Raw genomic sequence first — 18,234 nt, 5'->3', positions numbered from 1 at the left:
AGAAATGAAGAAATCACACATTTCATCTTCCAATTTAAGTTTTCTCCTCCCACTCCCTTCATTTTGGAATAGAAAAATAACCTTCTACTTGCTTTTTTAGCAATTTTCTCATGGCTAAGATTAAAAATTAAATGACGGAAAATTGACCAAGGTTAATAGCTGAAATGTACCATTTGAGCCCAACAGCCCAGGCACTTGAATGAATGCAAAATCTCAGAAGAGCTAACAACCAAGACTATAGTCCTGCTTTTCTCATCTTCAGATAAGGAGATTGTATTCACTTTGCAAAGGAGAAACTAAGAATCTCAAAGTATTCTTAAAGACCACTAAACCAAAATGAGATTACTTTGCAACCAGAATTTCCTTTATTGTGGACTAATCTAAAAGAAACTGATAAAACTGATATCTCTAGCATCCTTTTGTTTCTAAACTTGGTATCAGAAAACAAACACAAGGCCCTGACAATCATTTGTATCCAGATGTAAAGAAAAGTTTAATAAAGCAAGAGAAATATTTGCAGCTGAACCCAGGACAAAACAAGTAATTCTCAACCATTTTTCCCCATTTGCCTATGTGGGGATAGTTCCATACACACAGTGATCCTCCATCAGAGGCACATGCTAGCAGAGGCTGAGAGATGGTTGTGTCCTTAACTACAAGTCCCTTTATCCAACAGCCTGGAGTTGGGCAATTTATCTTGAAAGGTATTTCAAGATGGGGATTTTAAAAAACAGTCATAATCTAAGCATTTGATTTCACCTTAAAGGTGCATCCATTCACCATTTTTTTGACAAAGGACCAAGGTGTTTTCATCATCATGGGTTAGAGGAATTCCAACAAGAATGTCTTTCCAATGCAAACCCATAGGCATCATCTATGATTTTAAATGTGTTGCTTTAAAATGAAGAATTTAAAAATCTTTTCATCAAAGCCATCTGAGCACAGACTCTTTTAGATCTCTGTATTTTTTTCTCTGATGTTTCATAGTTATCTTACCTATACTAAGTGCACAACAGTTTTATTTCAGCAAAATTCTCACCTTCACCAAATCTTTCCAAAGTATCTATATTTAACGGCAACTTGATATTTGCACTTATTTCATAGTTACAGAACATGAAATTAAATTATGCAATTATGATAATTTCTACAACTGGCATAAGCAAGTCTGAAAACAGACAACTGATGCAGTAAGCATGCAGTTCTGTTGGTGGGTACAGAAATGGTCATGTGCCTTAGAATAAAATGCTAGTCTACTAGTCAAAAGCACTTGGCATGCTGTGGGCAGTCAGAGTGTTTTGTAGAGGGAATGAAGAGTGCAAATTAATCTGGCAGAGTTTGAAAACATTCCCTTCAGATTCCGATACAACTTTCCAATTCCCTTTGGCATGCCCTTTTTATCCCTGCTTTAAACCAAAAGAATAAATTTCTAATGGTAGCCTGGGAGGAAAGCAAGCTGGAGATTTCCTTTCAAGTACTCCTCAAATTACATTATAAAAGGGGAGAGGATGGAGAAGGAAAATAAAATGGGGACCCACTCTTTGTGAATGCTAAACAAGTTCTGGACACTTACTAAGAAAAAGGCAAGGACTGAACACCGCTTCAGAGAGCCTGGCAAGAGTTGCCTATTCAAGGAAGCTCAACATCATTCAAGTCTCAGGTTTTGATCATGTACTAAACTGGAAGCTTTCTAACAGCATGGGGAACAGGGCTAAAAACTCTGAAGGTCAATAAATTGGGTGTGTGTTGCCCATCAGTAATCCCAGGTACTTGGAAGGCTAGGGCAGAAGGATGGCAAGTTCAAGGACAGCTGGGCAATCTAATAAGACACTGTCTCAAAAAATAAAAAGGCAGGGGAGAGGGAATATTTGGCAGAATAGAAGTTCAGAGGATTAGACAAGGGGAATGAAGGGAAGGGAGGAGAGATAAGAAAAGGAAAGACATTAGAATGATTCTGACATAACTCTCCTGTGTACACATATAAATACACCACAGTGAATCCCCATATCATGTATAACCACAAGACTGGGATCCTAATTAAAATAAGATATATTCCACGGGCTGGGGTTACGACACAGTGGTAGAGTGCTTGCCTCACATGTGTGAAGCACTGGGTTTGATTCTCAGCACCACATATAAATTAATAAATAAATAAAGGTCCATCAATAACTAAAAAAAAAAATTAGAAAGATATATTCCATGCTTATATAAATATATCAAAATGAATTCTACTGTCATGTACAACTAAAAAGAACCAAAAAGCAAATAAATAAATAGGCTAAAGATATGACTCAGTGGTAGAGCACTTGCCTAGCATGTGCAAGGCGGTGGGTTTAATCCCTAGTACTCAGGGGTGATGGGAAGAAGATCCTCAAATATCAGACTTGTTGATGAAGCACAATCATGAATGAGGCAAGATATGAAGTAGGAAAAGACAAGTTTGAAAACTCACCTCTGAACTAAAGCTCTACTCTAATATTTCAAATCTCAGTGATAGGGAGACCCTTTTTGCCAAAGACAGATTTTGGTTTTGGTTTGGTGTGGTGGGAGAATGAGAAGAAAAATAAGTTTTGACATCTCCACTCCTACAAGGTGCTCCAAACATTGGCTGGGGCTCAATGTTTATTGACTTAATGAATAGGAAATAGTAAAGTCACTAAGGAATAACAACACAAATGCTTCAAGGAAAAGATCTGGCAATATTTGGCAGCTTCTGAGGTCCCCAATGTGCCTACCTAAATCTCCACTATATAAAGACAACAAGACTCCTACCATCTCCCAGCTCTGACTGGGATATAAAACCCAACTTAGAAGCAGCTCCTCATCCACGCAGCACAGCTGTAAAGTCAGCTTTGGAGCTACAGCTAGTGACAGCCAATTAGTTACTTGTAATTTAAATGGTTAAGTCATTGATCTTAATTTCCTGCTTTAAGTCCATAAAATACCTAGGAATTTTGGTTTCAGAATGGGGCAGATTTAACTATGCAAAACTCAAAAACCTTTATGGAATGCTCATAGATAAAACTGCTTCAAATGTGGAGCATCCAACATTCCCTTGGGGAGAAGTGATCAAGATGTTGACTTAAGGATGGGGCAAGACTTTGAAAATAAAGAGGTATGTGAAAGATAAACAATCAAATTGTTGCAACAGTACAAAGGACTAGTCTTAGACTGACTGCCCACACAAGAAAATTCAAACCAAGCACCTCAAAGACTGACAGCACAGGTGATAAATTTGGGAAGATTTTGAGAATGAGTCATCCTGGTTTATGTCATTTCTGAGGATCTACATTCTCAGAAACTGCCTCTGGAGTAGGTGCCTATAAAGAAAAGAGATCACTAGGCTTGGTAGCACACACCTGTAGTCTCAGCTAACCTGTAATCCCAGCCACTTGGGAGGCTGAGGCAGAAGGATCACAAGTTTGAGGCCAGCCCCAGCAATCTAGGGAGACTCAGTCTCAAAAACTAAAAGGGTCTGGAGACATAGATTAGTAGCAAAGAGCCCCTTGGTTCAATTCCTAGTACCAAAAAAAAAGGAGAGACAGAAGACAAAAGAGAACAGATAATTTGAAAAATCATCCTAAAAACTTGGACAGACACTTACATGAATCCTGATTCTTAAAATTTTTCAATATTACTTAAGATTGTCTCAAGAATTATCTCATTTTTCCAATCTATATATGTAGTATGGTCCTGAAAATTTTTCTGATTTGTTTTAAGACAGTTCTAAGCTTTGTCCAAATACACAGCTTATGTATCAAAACCACATTTTCCCCGTTCACTCTGTATCTAATTCCTGGAATGTAAAAATGTAATTGAATTGAAATGGATAAATTAAACAAGTTACAAAGTATGCATCCTATCCTCAAAGCCAGCACTTCCATCCAGACAGTGTTAAGAACTAGAAATGAAAATCATGGAAAAGTTTAGATGATGCCTCCAACCTTTTTCTTTTCTGAGTCCAACTTGCACAAAGTTTGAAGTCTGCCCTCCAATACATAGAAGTAAAAACCTAGTAAAAGATCATTTTGTTTTGAGCATTTTTTGAAACACACTGAGTAGCTTGTATGTTATAAAACATTCATACTCCCTTATTTGTATAAAGTAAAAGAAGAGCCCAAGAGAGGTTTTCTTCTAGATTTCTCCAAAATGCAAGGACAGGGACAAGGGCTTGTACTCATGCAGTTATTTATGGAGAACCAACTCAGAAAAACAGAAACGGGGACTGAAGAGTCAAACAGCCAAGAAGGGAAAGCCATTCTAAGGGGATCTTGGAGGCTCAGGGCCTACATGCTGGTTGAGGCTGAGACCCACACAAATTCTCAGAAGCCACCTGCCCCACACCTCAGAATTGCCCAACTTAGTGACAGAAGTGAAGAAATATTTACCCACCAGCTTGGGTTCCTACCGAGGTGGGCGGGTGGCAGTTTGGGTTGAGCACAGTCTTCAGAATAAAGCAGTTATTATTTCAGCATTTATTTCCCCTGGATAACTAACTTTCATGACAGGCCAATGTCCCAGGTATCAGTGTAAGCACTTCACTAACCCATTTAATCTCTACCTCTTTTAAGAAGGTAGAAGGTACTGCTATTATTTTACAGATGAGATAAGTAACGTGCCTAAGGTCACAGAGCTTGGCCAGTACCCTGGAACTCAAGCAGCCTGGATCCAGAGCCCCACATTCTTGACCAAAGGGCTATATACTACTGCCTCCAAGCAGAGAGAAAACCGAGCAAGAGAAGGAAGGGAGTCATCTGAGGCATCTGCATTTAGGAACAGACAGGCTGGGAAAGGTCTGATTTGGAAGCATCCCAAGGGAAATAATTCTGTCAAGCAGCTGGAAGTTCTAATGGCCTTGCAACCATTTCCCAGAGAGTACAGTCCCAAGCTGGAGCCACCAGGGAGTGGGAGCAGCACAGAAGGTCTTTCAGAAGGTCACCCCATCACTTACTTGGTGATGATGCCACTGGAAGCTATCATCAGTGAACAATAGGAGCAATCACTCTCAGACTTCAGTTCATTCTGGATGCTCATCTCTCTTTAACTGCTTCTTAGTCTCTGTTTCTCTCTCTCTCTCTCTCTCTCTCTCTCACACACACACACACACACACACACACACACACACACTCACATACATACATATACACATCATTCTACAATGTCTACCTGGAACCAAAATAAGACAAAAAGAGCGAGAAAAATAATTACAGACAAAAAAAAAAATTAAAACAGTGCTGAGGAGGTAGCTCAGTGGTAGAGTGCTTACCTAGCATGCTCAAGGCCTTGGGTTCAATCCAAGCAACAATCAATCAATCACCCTTGGCTTCACAGTAGGTTCCTTGACTAGGATGCCATAGTCTACAGAGTATCATTCAAAATGCTTCTCCCTAGAAGAGGATTTACTTCCCCATCCCATAGCTCTTCTCAAGCTTGTCACTCCTTGCAGGGAGTTTACCCATCCCTGCTCTGTGGAATTCAGCAGTGACCATTTACTTCAGCCAATGAAATTCATGTGGAAGTAACCCACTGAAGTCAGTTCAGGGTCCAGCCTGTCTCTATTTCCTCTGTCACCAGAGTAGCTATATGCAGACAGAGGATAATCTCTGAGAATAGGCCCTGGAGTCAGTGTAGCATGGAATAGACCTCAGAGGATGGAACAAACAAGAACTTAAATGACAAACCTTTATTACTGTGTAAACCAGCAAGCCTCAAGGCCAACTTGTTACCTCAACAAAATTTAGCCCAACTGACTGATACAGATGGTAGGTCTATATGCATGTTGAAAAGAGGAACTGTTTCCAAAGCCAATCTTTCTCAACAGGCTCAACCAGATTAGATAAGTGACAGGTTATTCTTGCCTTACTTTTCTTGTCTATATTACTTTTCAGGTATTTTGAGTAGATACTGAGACATGACTATCTTGGCAGCAATTTGAATAAACTAAAAATATCAAAATGTTAAATAGGCTTCCTGTACACAAAGGTTTTGGTCAAACCCTCCCTACATTTTTAAATTTCAAAAACTGATTTGAAGCCAGCATGGTGGCACATACAGCTCGGGAGGCTGAGGCAGAAGGATCACAAGTTCAAAACCAGCCTCAGTAACTTAGTGAGGCCCTAAGTAACTTAGCAAGACCCTGTCTCAAAATAAAAAAAAATAAACGAGCTAGGGATATGGCTTAGTAGTTACCCCTGGGTTCAATTCCTCATACAAAAAAAAAGCCAGATCTGAGTGAATTTAATAGGCATCTTTAAAGAGTCACTAATTTCATGCTGGTATGAAATGAGTACACACTGCACCGTGAAATGAGATGAATGTAAAGGTTTCCTTAAGTCTTAAGGGAACTCTGGCTTTCAAAAAGTTTTCTCAGAGGGTCCAATGTTTTTCTGTTTGTTTTTTGCAGTGCTAGGGGTGGGGTCCAGGACCTCATAAATGCTAGGCAAGTACTCATCTTTTTTTCTTTTTTTTGGCAGAGATGGGGGTGTGCAGCAGGATGGGGGGAGGATTTGAACCCACAGATAGAGTCCTTTTTATGTTTTGAGACAGGGTCTCACTGAATTGCTTGGGACCCTTGCTAAGCTGCTGAGGCTGGCTTTGAACTTGTGATCCTCCTGACTCAGCCTCCTGAGCCACTGGGATTATGGGCATGAGCCACAGCACCCAGCCAGGTAAGTGCTCTTCTCATGAGCTATATCCAGCCCCAGTTCCTTTTTGAACTGCCACTTGAAATTCAACGCACTACCAAGGAGAGTCCTGCCATTCTCCCCCAGCTCCATGCTTCAGGCTGTTTTCTTTAGAATCTGGAAAGAATTTCTAGTTCTATATCTTGAGGAAGGGATTGATACATTTAGACTAGACAGGGAGATATACAGTCATTTGCTGTCACTAGACACCTCTTTCTTCTCTGTGTCCTTCCTCAGACTTTGTTTTCTCTGTGCTTTGGGGCTCAGTTCAGGCAGGAAAGCCATCAATTCTCAATTCCCCTGATCCTTTCTCATTCCCCCTCTACAGCAGTGAATCCTAGAAAATAAGGACTCTGCAGATTTTTAATGTCTTCCATCAACCTCTTCCAATAATCAGTTTTGTTTTGTTTTGTTTTGTTTTCAGGAGTAGAGGGTGGGGGATAAATAGGATATAGAGAATAATATAGTGAATACACATCTATAAAGAGTGCACGTGATCTAGTCTCTTGCATATCCCCAGCATCATGTCTGTCTACCTTCTCTACCTGGCCTGGAATACTGACGTCCCAGCTATTTCTTTACGAGGTTCTCTCTCATTTCTAGAGCTTTTTGCACATGGTGTTCCCTTAGCTTGGAACACTTTTCCACAGCCACCTCTCTACCTGGGTTTCCTTGTTCAGTCCAATTGCTTACTCATCCTTCAGGGAGATTTCATAAGAGCAGAAGGGATATAACCTCAGAAACTGCACATGAAATGTTAGCAAGCAACATCTAATAAAACAGAGTCTTCAGAAATCCAAGAATGATTTCGAGTGTATTTTTTCCAATTTCTAACCTATTTCCAATTTCTAACCTTTATTATTTTGGCTCTACTTCTATAAGAAAAAAAAAAGAATATCATAAATTCTTCCCAAAGAAATGTTACTTATAAAAATAAGAAGGTAAATCTTATATATATATATATATATATATATATATATATATATACACACATACATATATATACATATACACATATGTGTGTGTGTATATATATATATATATATATATATATATATATATATATATATATTTAAATTTCCTTTTGCATAATTAGAAAAGGTTAAAAAAAAAAAAAAAGGCCGGAACAAGAACAAAGTCCCACTTGTTGGGTGCCAGTTATTCTTTTTTGTTTGTTTGTTTTTTTCTCCCTTACTGATATTGAGCAGTTCACAGAGTGACATCCCAGACCTCTTTATTTTTTATTTTTAAGAAAGGATCTCTTGGGCTGGGGATGTGGCTCAAGCAGTAGCGCACTCGCCTGGCACGCACAGGGCGCTGGGTTTGATCCTCAGCACCACATAAAAATAAAATAAAGATGTTGTGTCCACCGAAAACTAAAAAAAAAATAAATATTAAAAAAAAAAAAGGGTCTCACTAAATTGCAGAGGCTGGTCTTGAACTTGCAATCCTCCCGCTTCAAACTCTGGAGTAGCTGTGATTACAGGCCTGTGCCATGTGGCCTGGCACCAAAGTTGGGTTTTTTTTGTTTGTTTGTTTGTTTTTGGGGGGGGGGGTATGACATTTTCCCCACCTCTCCATCTCAACCTGTACCCCCTCTCAACATACCACACTCCATCACACAGGGTCACAGTTCAGCAGATGGACAACATGTGTCTGCTAAACTTCCTGTATTATGTGACTTAAGCAATGTGCTCACACTTACTGGCACTGATCCAAAAAAAAAAAAAAAAGGTGGCTACGGTGCCTTGGCTTTAGTCATATCGAGGAACAGATTCCTGATTTCTAACTCAGGCCAGGACTGAGACAATGAGACAATGCAATTTTTCTTTTAGATCACCAGCAAATTCTTTTTTAGAAGTCTGCCTATATCATACCTTAGCCCAAGTATTGTTTTTCTGTTCAATAGCAGCTGCACTGATGGGTTGCCAGCAAGGCCTGAGTAGGTTGGGAGGTATTGTTCAGTTGGAAGGGAGTTTTCTGTCAATCTAGATTTTTAAAAAGAGGGGGAGGGGAAGCATCAATTATATTGTAAAGTAATTTCCTTGGAAAAAAGAATAGAAGCTTTAGATAGGCTGAGTCTTTGTTTAAATAATGGATCAGGCTTTGGAGATCCCAGCTGAGACAGGTCTAGCCAAGATTATGAAAGACAGATCTCAATAAAAAGATAAAATCCAAAAGTGGCCTCTACTTCAACTAAGCTTTGGGTCCTATAAAGAGAAAAAAGAGGCACAGAAAACCCTGTAGACTACTCCAGACTCCAAATCCCATGATCACTCTCAGTGTGGCATCAGGTGGCCTTTTGGCAATCAATTAAAGTAGGCCATCCAAATCATGGAAATAGCAGAGTTCCACAATCATTCATTCGTTTGTCTGGACAGACACAGGGTGGCCCAGGTCCAACACTAAGCATCTATTTCCTCCACTATGATAGTGTTCAAATGGTCAGACAGGTCCCATCCAGCACACAGCTTGGTTTCTAATGAGCAGTTCATACAAGATTTCTTTTCTTTCTTTCTTTCTTCTTTTTTTTTTTTTTTTTTAAAGAGAGAGAGAGAGAGAGAATTTCTTAATATTTATTTTTCGGTTCTCAACGGACACAACATCTTTGTTTGTATGTGGTGCTGAGGATCGAACCCAGGCCGCACGCATGCCAGGCGAGCGCGATACGGCTTGAGCCACATCCCCAGCCCAAGATGGGTTATTTTCATTGAAGTAAATGTTGATGTTGAAAATACACCAGCAGGGGCTGGGATGTGGCTCAAGCGGTAGCGCGCTCGCCTGGCATGCGTGCGGCCCGGGTTCGATCCTCAGCACCACATACAAACAAAGATGTTGTGTCCGCCAAATACTAAAAAATAAATATTAAAAAATTCTCTCTCTCTCTACCTCTATCTCCCTCACTCTCTCTTTAAAAAAAAAAAAGAAAGAAAGAAAATACACCAGCAATCTAAAGGTTGTTATATCAGGATGGAAGGATGTGAATAGTTTTGTTCTTGTAACCAATTCCTTGGGTATTTTTTTTTTATTGTAGGGTAGACACATCATTTTAAAAAGATAATTTAAAAGATAAAAAAATTAATCTAAAGCTGGGCATGGTGGCACACTTGTAATCCCAACTGCTCAGGAGGCTAAGGCAGGAGGATCGTAGGTTCAAAGCCAGGCTCAGCAAAATCGAGGAACTAAGCAACTCAGTGAGACCTTGCTCTGAATAAAATACAAAAAAGAGATGGGGATATGGCTCAGTGGTGGAGTGCCCCTGAGTTCAGTCTCCAGTAACCCCCCCCCCCCAATCTACAGATTTCAAAATATTTTAAAAGGATTATTGCTCTTGAAATACTCTTTATGTTCTTTAATAATTACCTATAGCACATGTATAATTTATATCACAGACTATATATAGAATTTTAATTCTTAAAAGCCCCTTCCCTTACAGGACAGCCCCTTTATTGTATAGATAGCCCTTCCTTAAACATTTTTCAGCTCTATTAATCTTTCCCAGATGGAGGGCTCTGGCTAGCCCTCCATCTGGGGCCACATCCTCAAGTCATAGAAATGTCAATTTTGTAACAAAGAAAAATAACATTTTTTTCAGTACTTCCTCACACATAGTCTCACCCCCCCAACTTTGTTCAAGGTAGACCCTATCTTTAGGTACTATCTCTAATGATCCCCAAACAGATGAAAGTCTTTACCTGAACTGTAACTGTTGACTCAGCAATATGTGCATAATTCCCTCTCTCCTTAGTTTATAAACACCATTGAAGTTTGTCACTTTAATATACAGTGACACTAAATATCAGAAAATAAAAGCTCCTGGTAAGAAGGAAATATCTTTCTTCTCCACTGCTGTATCCCCAACACCTAAAACAGTATCTGATGCATAGTAGATGCTCAATAAATGATACTAGTGAGCAAATGGTAAACTTTGCTTTCCATTTCTTTGGCTCAACAGATAAAAGAGCAATTAAAACAAATTTCCTGAAGGATATTATAGAGAAATTTCTGCCACTGGAAAAGTTTAAGCATATCTCTGGTTAAGAATCAAGTAAGAAATATTTCTGCATGGAAAAAACTGAACCAAATGAACTCTAAAGTTCAACTCTTAACTTCTATAACTTGATGAATAGCAAACCTTAAGAGGGAGTGGTTTGGTTACATAAACCCTGATTCCCAGGTAAAGTAATTGCCATGTGCTGTTTAAAATCAAGATAATTGCTGCCCTGGGATGCAGATGCAAAAATGCTAATTCATCCAAAATGTAGACACATCCCTAGGATGGAAATGTCCTTGCTAATTATCAGTTACAATCTGAAAACAGCACACATGTTTCAGGATTTTCTCAGGACCAAGCCCTAAAACCATCAGTGGTTAAACGAAGAATTTGGGGATGGAGATTTCAAATGGAACAAACAATATCACATTAAATTGAAGCTTTCATTTTTTGTAGTCAACAACAAATTCACTTAAGAAACATATGAATTTAAACCTTGAGGTTTTAATGGTTGTAACCGAATATAGCCATTTCATAAAACAGAAAATACTACATTTGACATATAAACATTTCTCCCCTTGAAAATGTATTTACCTTGATATCACACTAACAAGTCTAAAACTGAAGACCAATTATTCCAATTGAGTTTTTCTTTAATCTGGATGGGAGAGGCAGTTTGTAGGAAAAGGAGACAACTTGTGATTTTGCAAACAACTTTTTAAAAAACATAATTAATTCTAAAGGAGTAACTATGCAAATCCATTCCCATATAAATCAACTTTGAAGTGATCCTTTTCCCTCAAAAATGTTTCCGTTCTTTGATTCAAAACATAGAATAGATAAGGGGATTGGAAAGGCAGAGAATTCTAGCATTAAAGATGCAGTGCAGTTCGCTTGGAACTGGGTTTAGAGAATCTTCTGCATTCACTGAGTTGTTCTTAGACACAACTATAGAGACCCCACTTAAAAGAATAACTCAATGAAAAAAGGCAATCAGTTCAACAATTCCTTGGAAATGAAATCACACATTTTCTGTAATGTATTAAGAGACTTTTCAAACTTATAGTCAATTCCTGATTACTCATACAAGTCAGGGGGAAAAAAGTCTTCCATTTTTAAATTTTAAGTAATTTAATCTTAATTCCAGTGACAACAGGAAATGTGCAGAAAGCAGTAATTTCCTCTGTACACGTATATCTTTTTAAAATCTCCTCTATTATCTGAATGAGAGTTCTTACACAAGAATCCATGGGGCTCCAGCTCACATATGGTGGGCAGACCTGGTGTTGGATTTGATTAAGGCCACACAACTAAATCTTAAATCCACATATTGTTCCTATTTAACTGACATATATGAACTAACTAATTTATAGAAAAATGTGCAGCAAATTATTTCTTCTACTTCCCCCAGCCCTCAAGAATGCACCACCAATAGGTGTTACTGAAAAAGACACCCCCTACACAGAATATTTGCATTCCAAGACGCTTGCCAAAGCAGATATTGTTATTTTAGTTCTCTGAATCTGTGCCCTGATAATAAGAGTTGGGGGGGGGGGGATTACCCAGATAAACCTATGGACTTCAATTTCCTCACTAGAAAAATTACAGAGAAATACAGAGAAAAATACAGAGAAACTATGCAAACTCCCTCAGTGACAACTATGACCACTAATTAGCAAGGCCACAGTTTGTGTGCAAGAGGAAGCCAGAATTCTTAAGAATGTATCATTAAATAGTAGAGTTTAAAAGCCCTAAAAGACCCACAGTTGCGCTTTGGTTTGACCACTGCACATTCTCTGACCGTGAGAAAAAAATCTCTGAAAAAACCCTGGGCATTTTGATACACCTAGGTAGAACTCAAAGAGGGGAAACTCCTTGAACTTCCTCCTGGGCTGGGGGCTCGCGGTGCAAAAGGCAAGGGAGGAGGAGTACAGGGGAAGAGCCTTGAGTTTGAAGGCATGGCCTTGCATTTCTAGGTTTCTGAGCTCCCAATATCTCCCTGAGATTTTGTCTATACCTATGAAATCTATCAAGTCACCACCTGCAGCTGCACAGTTGTGAGACGGGAAAGAGGAGAAAAGAAAGGAGGTAGGAAGATCAGGAAGGACCTCGCCCGAGGCACCCTCAAAACCCATGAGGCAAAAGTGGTCTTTGAAAAAAGGAAAAGAGAAAGAAAGAGGACTCCGCCTTTTCCATCCGGCTCGGCTCCTTTCAATAAAAAGGAAAGGCCGCTACCGCCTCTCCCTCCCGCTTTCACGCGGGGGATGTAAAGCAGCCACTGATCGCATCCTCCGAGTCCCACACCCCTCGGGCTGGGTCCCGAGTTACAAAGCGAGTTACAAACCACCTCTTGCATTCTAAGAGGCGCAGCCCGGGTCTGGACCTCTGACCCACAAACTCGGGGCAGGAGCATCCCCTCTCCCTCCCTCCGGCCAGTGGGGCACTCGATTCTCCGCGCACCCGCCTTCCCTTCCTCTTCCCAGGGTCTCCTCTTCCCAGGGTCTCCACCTCCGGCCTTCCAGCCGCAGAGCCTTTAAGTACTTCCACCCACCCCAACAAGGGAGCCTTTTGAAAACTTTGTGTGTACATCTAGGGCTTTGTCCACATCCTGGGCAGGGCCGGGTCACCAGGGTGGGTGCCTGAGGGTGTCCGGGATCTCACAATGCTTGGGAGAAGCCACCACGGAAATCCCACCCCTTTGACCCGCTTCTACAACCGTGTGACACAGCGCTTCGGTTCACAATTCCCATGCCCCGATCGCCCCTGGGCGCGGGGGAGCCGAGAGGAAACCCCCGGCGCCTTTCTCGACTGTCACGAGGGACTCGGTGTGCGCGGGGAGAGGGAGAGAAACGCCGCGGCCAAAAGAACCCTTTTAAAGGGAACGCCGAGAAGGTCCTTTTTCTTCCATATCTCTGGAATAGGGGCGCGACGAGGAGATACACTGTTGCATCAGGTAAGAGCTGAGCCTCAGGGCTCCGCAACCTCCCCACAGCCCCAGACGCGCGCCCAAATTCATGCACACACCCACAGCCAGAGCCGCCAAGGTCCACAGCCCCGGCCCGGCTCCCCGGTAGTCCCCACCCGCACCCGCCCCAAATCCGAGACCACCCGGCGCTGGAGGAGCAGCGCGCGAAGGAAACGAGGCCCCAGCACTCACAGACTGTCTCCCCACCGCCACGGCCATCGCGGCTGCGGCTGCGGCTCCGGCTCCGGTTGGGTGCTCTGGACCGACACTCAAGGCTGCAGCTAGCGCCTGGGCTCCGGCTCGCCTCCCCCGCGCCTCCCTCGCGGCTGCGCTCTGCTTGCACTCGGCTCCCGGTCGCAGCCAGCGGCATCTGCTCCCCCCACGCCGCCGCCCCTCCCGCTTTATTAGAGCAACATGGCCACCCGCCTGGAAGGGACCATTTGCTTCCCCAGGAAGGGGTGTGATCCTGCCTGCCCCCGCCGAGGCGGTGGGAGGGAGGGTGATGGGCGGGCTCCGAGTCCGGGTCTACGGGTTTTGGCCGCAGGGCTGGCCTTGCCTGAATTTAGTGGTGCGCCAGTGCGCGACCCTCTTGCTTGTCACTAAGCCACCCCTAGCCTGTGTCCTGAATGCCACCCCCCCCCGCTCCATTACGTGCTGGAATCCAAGTAAAAGCCTGGGCACAGAGGTCCCAGCCCCGGGTCCCGCCACGCGCTTTTAAGAAGCGGGCAGCCAGGGCGGCTGCAGAGAGGGGGAAGGGAGACTAGGGGAAGACCGGTCACAGGGACAGCGTCTGGTGGAAAGTTAACCCTGGACGAGCACGCCCTACCTGGAGTAACAGGTTTGGAATGCGTTGTGGCAACCAAGGAGAACGGTGGGCGACCAAGTTGGGGTTGGGAGGGCCCCTACCGGGGAAAAATTTGAAGTCTTCCCTTTAAAAGGGAGAGACTAAAGGACAACTGGGAGTTGTCACTATAGCGTGCCAGATAGGAGACCCCACTAGAGAGGAAGAGGCTATAGTAGTTGTTGCTGCAGACGACCCAACCACCGCCTGCAAGAAGAGAAAAACGCCCCCGCTGGAGAATTGAAGCATCTGTCGGCTGCTCCAGAGCACAGGGACCGAGGCCTCCCACGGGTGTAACTGGAGGCCGCACGTGGGGGCTCCGCTGACTTTATTAGGTCGGTGGAGACACACCCGACCACTTGGAGGCGTGCGCTCCGGGGTTGCAGCTCTAGGTCTCGGTGTAGGCACCAGGCGGGTGACCCGAGAGGATGCGACACCCGGTGCGTGAGACTGAGAAACTCCCCCGCTGTGGGGAAGGATTTTTCCAGCAGATGTTGGAACGGTACTGTGCGTCTATGAGGCAGGCGGGATGGGGCGTTGGAGGGTCCTGGGGCTTGCAGGGTTGTGTGGCACCAGCACAGGCTGGGCAGTGAGATGTGTCAAATGCAGCAGATTCTCGCAGTCCAGAGAAGGAGACGCACAAGATAACTGAAGACAGCTACTGAACAGGGGCGGGAACCAGTTGGATTAAAGCATTGGGGAAGTGTGGTGAGGCTTTGAAGAAAGGTGATCATCCCAGGGGATTGTGCCCTCAGGGAAAACCAGGCCTATTGAATTAGGTAATAGGCAACCCGCCTGTTTGGACCTGGGCGCCTCTGTGTCTGACCTGAGACTTGAAAGCGCCTAACTTTCTGGGGACCTTGAGTTTGCTCCTCCATCAGGGTTCAAATGATTTCCACAGCTTTTTGGTAAAGAGGAGTGGTCTTCCTGCACCGGTTCAGCTTTGATGGAGCAGACACTTTAGTTTCTCTGATAGGCGAGGAGCGACAGAATTCCACTGGCAGGACAGCGGTGGAACAGCCAGAGAAGAGAGAACAGTGGTGAAAGAAAAGTGAAGGGCACTGACATGGAACCTGATATCTGGACCCATGCTCAAAAGAATTCCAACCTTTGATCAATGTCTATGCCAGAGACTTCAAATCTTTTGAAGATAGGTACCACTATTTTATGCCAAACAAACATTAGGCACTCAATAAGTGTTGAATTAAGATTACATTTGGATGGCTGCAATGCAGAGGGAGGGGGGAAAATACTTTCGTCTGCAGCTCTGATATATGGATATTTTGTTCTTTCTCTCATAGAAAGACTCAGACCCTACACTGCCAGTGAACAAGGAGGCTCAGGTGTGCCCTGTGAAAGAGAACTCCACATAGTACCAATGGATATAAGGGCAATTACAAAGAAATTATCCACTTTGTATTATACTAACCAGACCAGACTGCAGATTTTCTTTATTTTGCATTTAGTTTGTGAATACTTACTTGTAAACTGATTAGATTATAAGAACCTGAACTCCCTACCTTGGTGGGTAGATAAGTTCATTCTAATTTAAAAAGCTAAAAGTCACATATTCTAATATCTCAATTGATATTTAAGGAAACCCATTTAGGACAAAATCACTGATAGTTCATCCAGCATTGAATCCTTTCACTGACTAGGAACAATGCCTTATTGCTTCTCTCCTCCATTTTTTTTTTTTGGGGGGGGTGGGCGTGGAGGGAGGATACAGCTATAAGCATAAATATATTTAATAAAAGTACAATATGGGGGGGCTGGGGTTGTGGCTCAGTAGTGGAGCGCTTGCCTCGCACATGTGAGGTGCTGGACTTGATCCTCAGCACCATATAAAAATAAATAAACAAAATAAAGATATTGTGTCCATCTATAACTAAAAATATTTTTTAAATACAATATGTCAATCCCCATCACTGCAAATAATAATAACATTTTCAACCTATGGACACAATTTCAATATGTCAGCTCTCATTTTGAAATTATTTTAATATTATTCTACAGCCAAACTACCTAGATTCAAAACCCTGACTTTACTGCTTCATAGCTGAGTGACCTTGGGTAGTAAGTTCATTATTCTTTTAGTGCATCAGTGTTCTCATATTTAAAATCTGTTAAAAAATAGTTTTTCCCTAATAGAGTTGCTAGAGATTAGTTTATCTTTTCAACTATATGCCTAGCAACTATGCTGAAGACTAAGAATTTTTAAAATGAGGATGCCTCTCTTTTAAGCAGCACACAGTGTGCCAGGAGATAGATATTTAAATAACTCAGATAAATATGCCAAATCCTAATAAAGATATATGAATAATGAGTAGGGATGTAGTTCAGTTGGTAAAACGCTTGCCTAGTTTTTGCAAGGCTCTGGATTTGCTCCCCAGCATTATTTAAAAAATAAAAATGAGTGATGGAATTTTAAACTACAGTAAAGGAGCTACTAACTCAACTCTGCTTGTCAGAATAGAAAAGATTTAACCAGGAGAGAAAGCAAAGAGGAAATTCCAGGCATGGGAATAGAATGAGCAAAGATTCTGGGTGAGGACGCCATAGGAAGGGTAAAACTTCTGGCATTGCTAGAGTTTAGGAACCTTAGAGGAACAAGAGTAATAGCATGAACATAGCACTTCAAATACATTAGTAACTCTTAGCTTTGTAACATCAGTCTAGTTGGCCTTGCTTCATCCCCCACCCCCACCCCCGTTTTTTCCATTGTAAATTAGGGTAGTGAGTTCTGATGGAGGATGTCACCATTCTCTGTCCTGCCCTCTGCCTCTAGGAGCCTGAACTCAAAGGGCTTTCATTCCTTTTACCTTCCAGTTGAGTTCAGGCAATGTGGAGCAACAGCAGAACAAGAGAGGAAGGTTTGAGTATTTTTTCCTGCAGGCTCTCTTACCATGGCACCTCTGCAGGCTGGCTCCACTTGTTAACTAAAGGTCACTTACTTCCCCACAATGACCTAGAGTAGCCCCTCTCTGGTTTCATTACATTTTACCACCTTTGCAAATAGTGTATTTGTTGAACTCTGCCCAAATTTTCCAGTAGGAATGTGCCATCCCATTTCTCCAGGGACCTTACCAGATATAGTCCTTCATTAACTTCACAGAGTTTGCTGAGAAAACATGGTGATGGTATTATTAAAATGACGTATAACTTATTGTCCAAACTTAAAAACTTTTGAGATTGAAAATGGGATTTGGTGTTATTGGTAACTACACTAGGACAGTAGACAAAAACAGGTCTCATGGTCACCTCTGCTTTTGACATGTGGTAGAATTTCTCAAGGCAAGAGTGCTAATTTGTCTTTTGACTTCTAGCACATGGCCAATATTCAGTACATGTTGAACATTCAACAAATATTCACATATTCAATAAAGGTTGAGTTACATTTGAATGGAGATGACTGGGAACTAAGGCTATGGACCTTTATTGCCATGATAAGGATTTTTGTACTTGGGTTTGGCATGGGAGGCTAAGGCAGAAGGATCAAAGTTCAGAAGGTTAGCTGTTACCATTACCAGAACAATCACCTTCCATCTCTCGTGCCTGGTATTCTTTCCTCCAGCTCCTGCAACATCACTTTGAGTTTCCTTTAGAGAAATTTCTGATTTTTAATTTGAATGAATGAGACATGGGTCCAAAATGAATGGCACCGATTCTTCTTAAGTGACTATTGTCTCTGGCTCTCAGATCCAGAGATGTACCATTTTTTTTTTTTTTTTACTATTTGTTCCATTTAGAAGGT

The 18,234-nt window shown here is 42.1% G+C and overlaps 1 protein-coding gene across 3 annotated transcripts in view; it reads right to left on the bottom strand.

Annotated features, from left to right (window-relative positions):
• Positions 1-13,999, bottom strand: part of Septin11 (septin 11) — a 95,515-nt gene extending 81,516 nt beyond the window's left edge. For all 3 annotated transcript variants that reach the window (XM_071614352.1, XM_071614353.1, XM_027939791.3), the window contains exon 1: positions 13,832-13,999. In XM_071614352.1, the coding sequence (XP_071470453.1) occupies positions 13,832-13,858 (27 nt within the window). In that variant the 5' untranslated portion in view covers positions 13,859-13,999. The remainder of the gene's footprint in view (positions 1-13,831) is intronic.
• Between the last annotated feature and the right edge of the window lie 4,235 nt (positions 14,000-18,234).

Source organism: Marmota flaviventris, chromosome 7 (assembly GCF_047511675.1).
Source record: "Marmota flaviventris isolate mMarFla1 chromosome 7, mMarFla1.hap1, whole genome shotgun sequence".
Classification (NCBI taxonomy): domain Eukaryota; kingdom Metazoa; phylum Chordata; class Mammalia; order Rodentia; family Sciuridae; genus Marmota; species Marmota flaviventris.
This window is presented reverse-complemented; position numbering and strand designations above follow the sequence as displayed.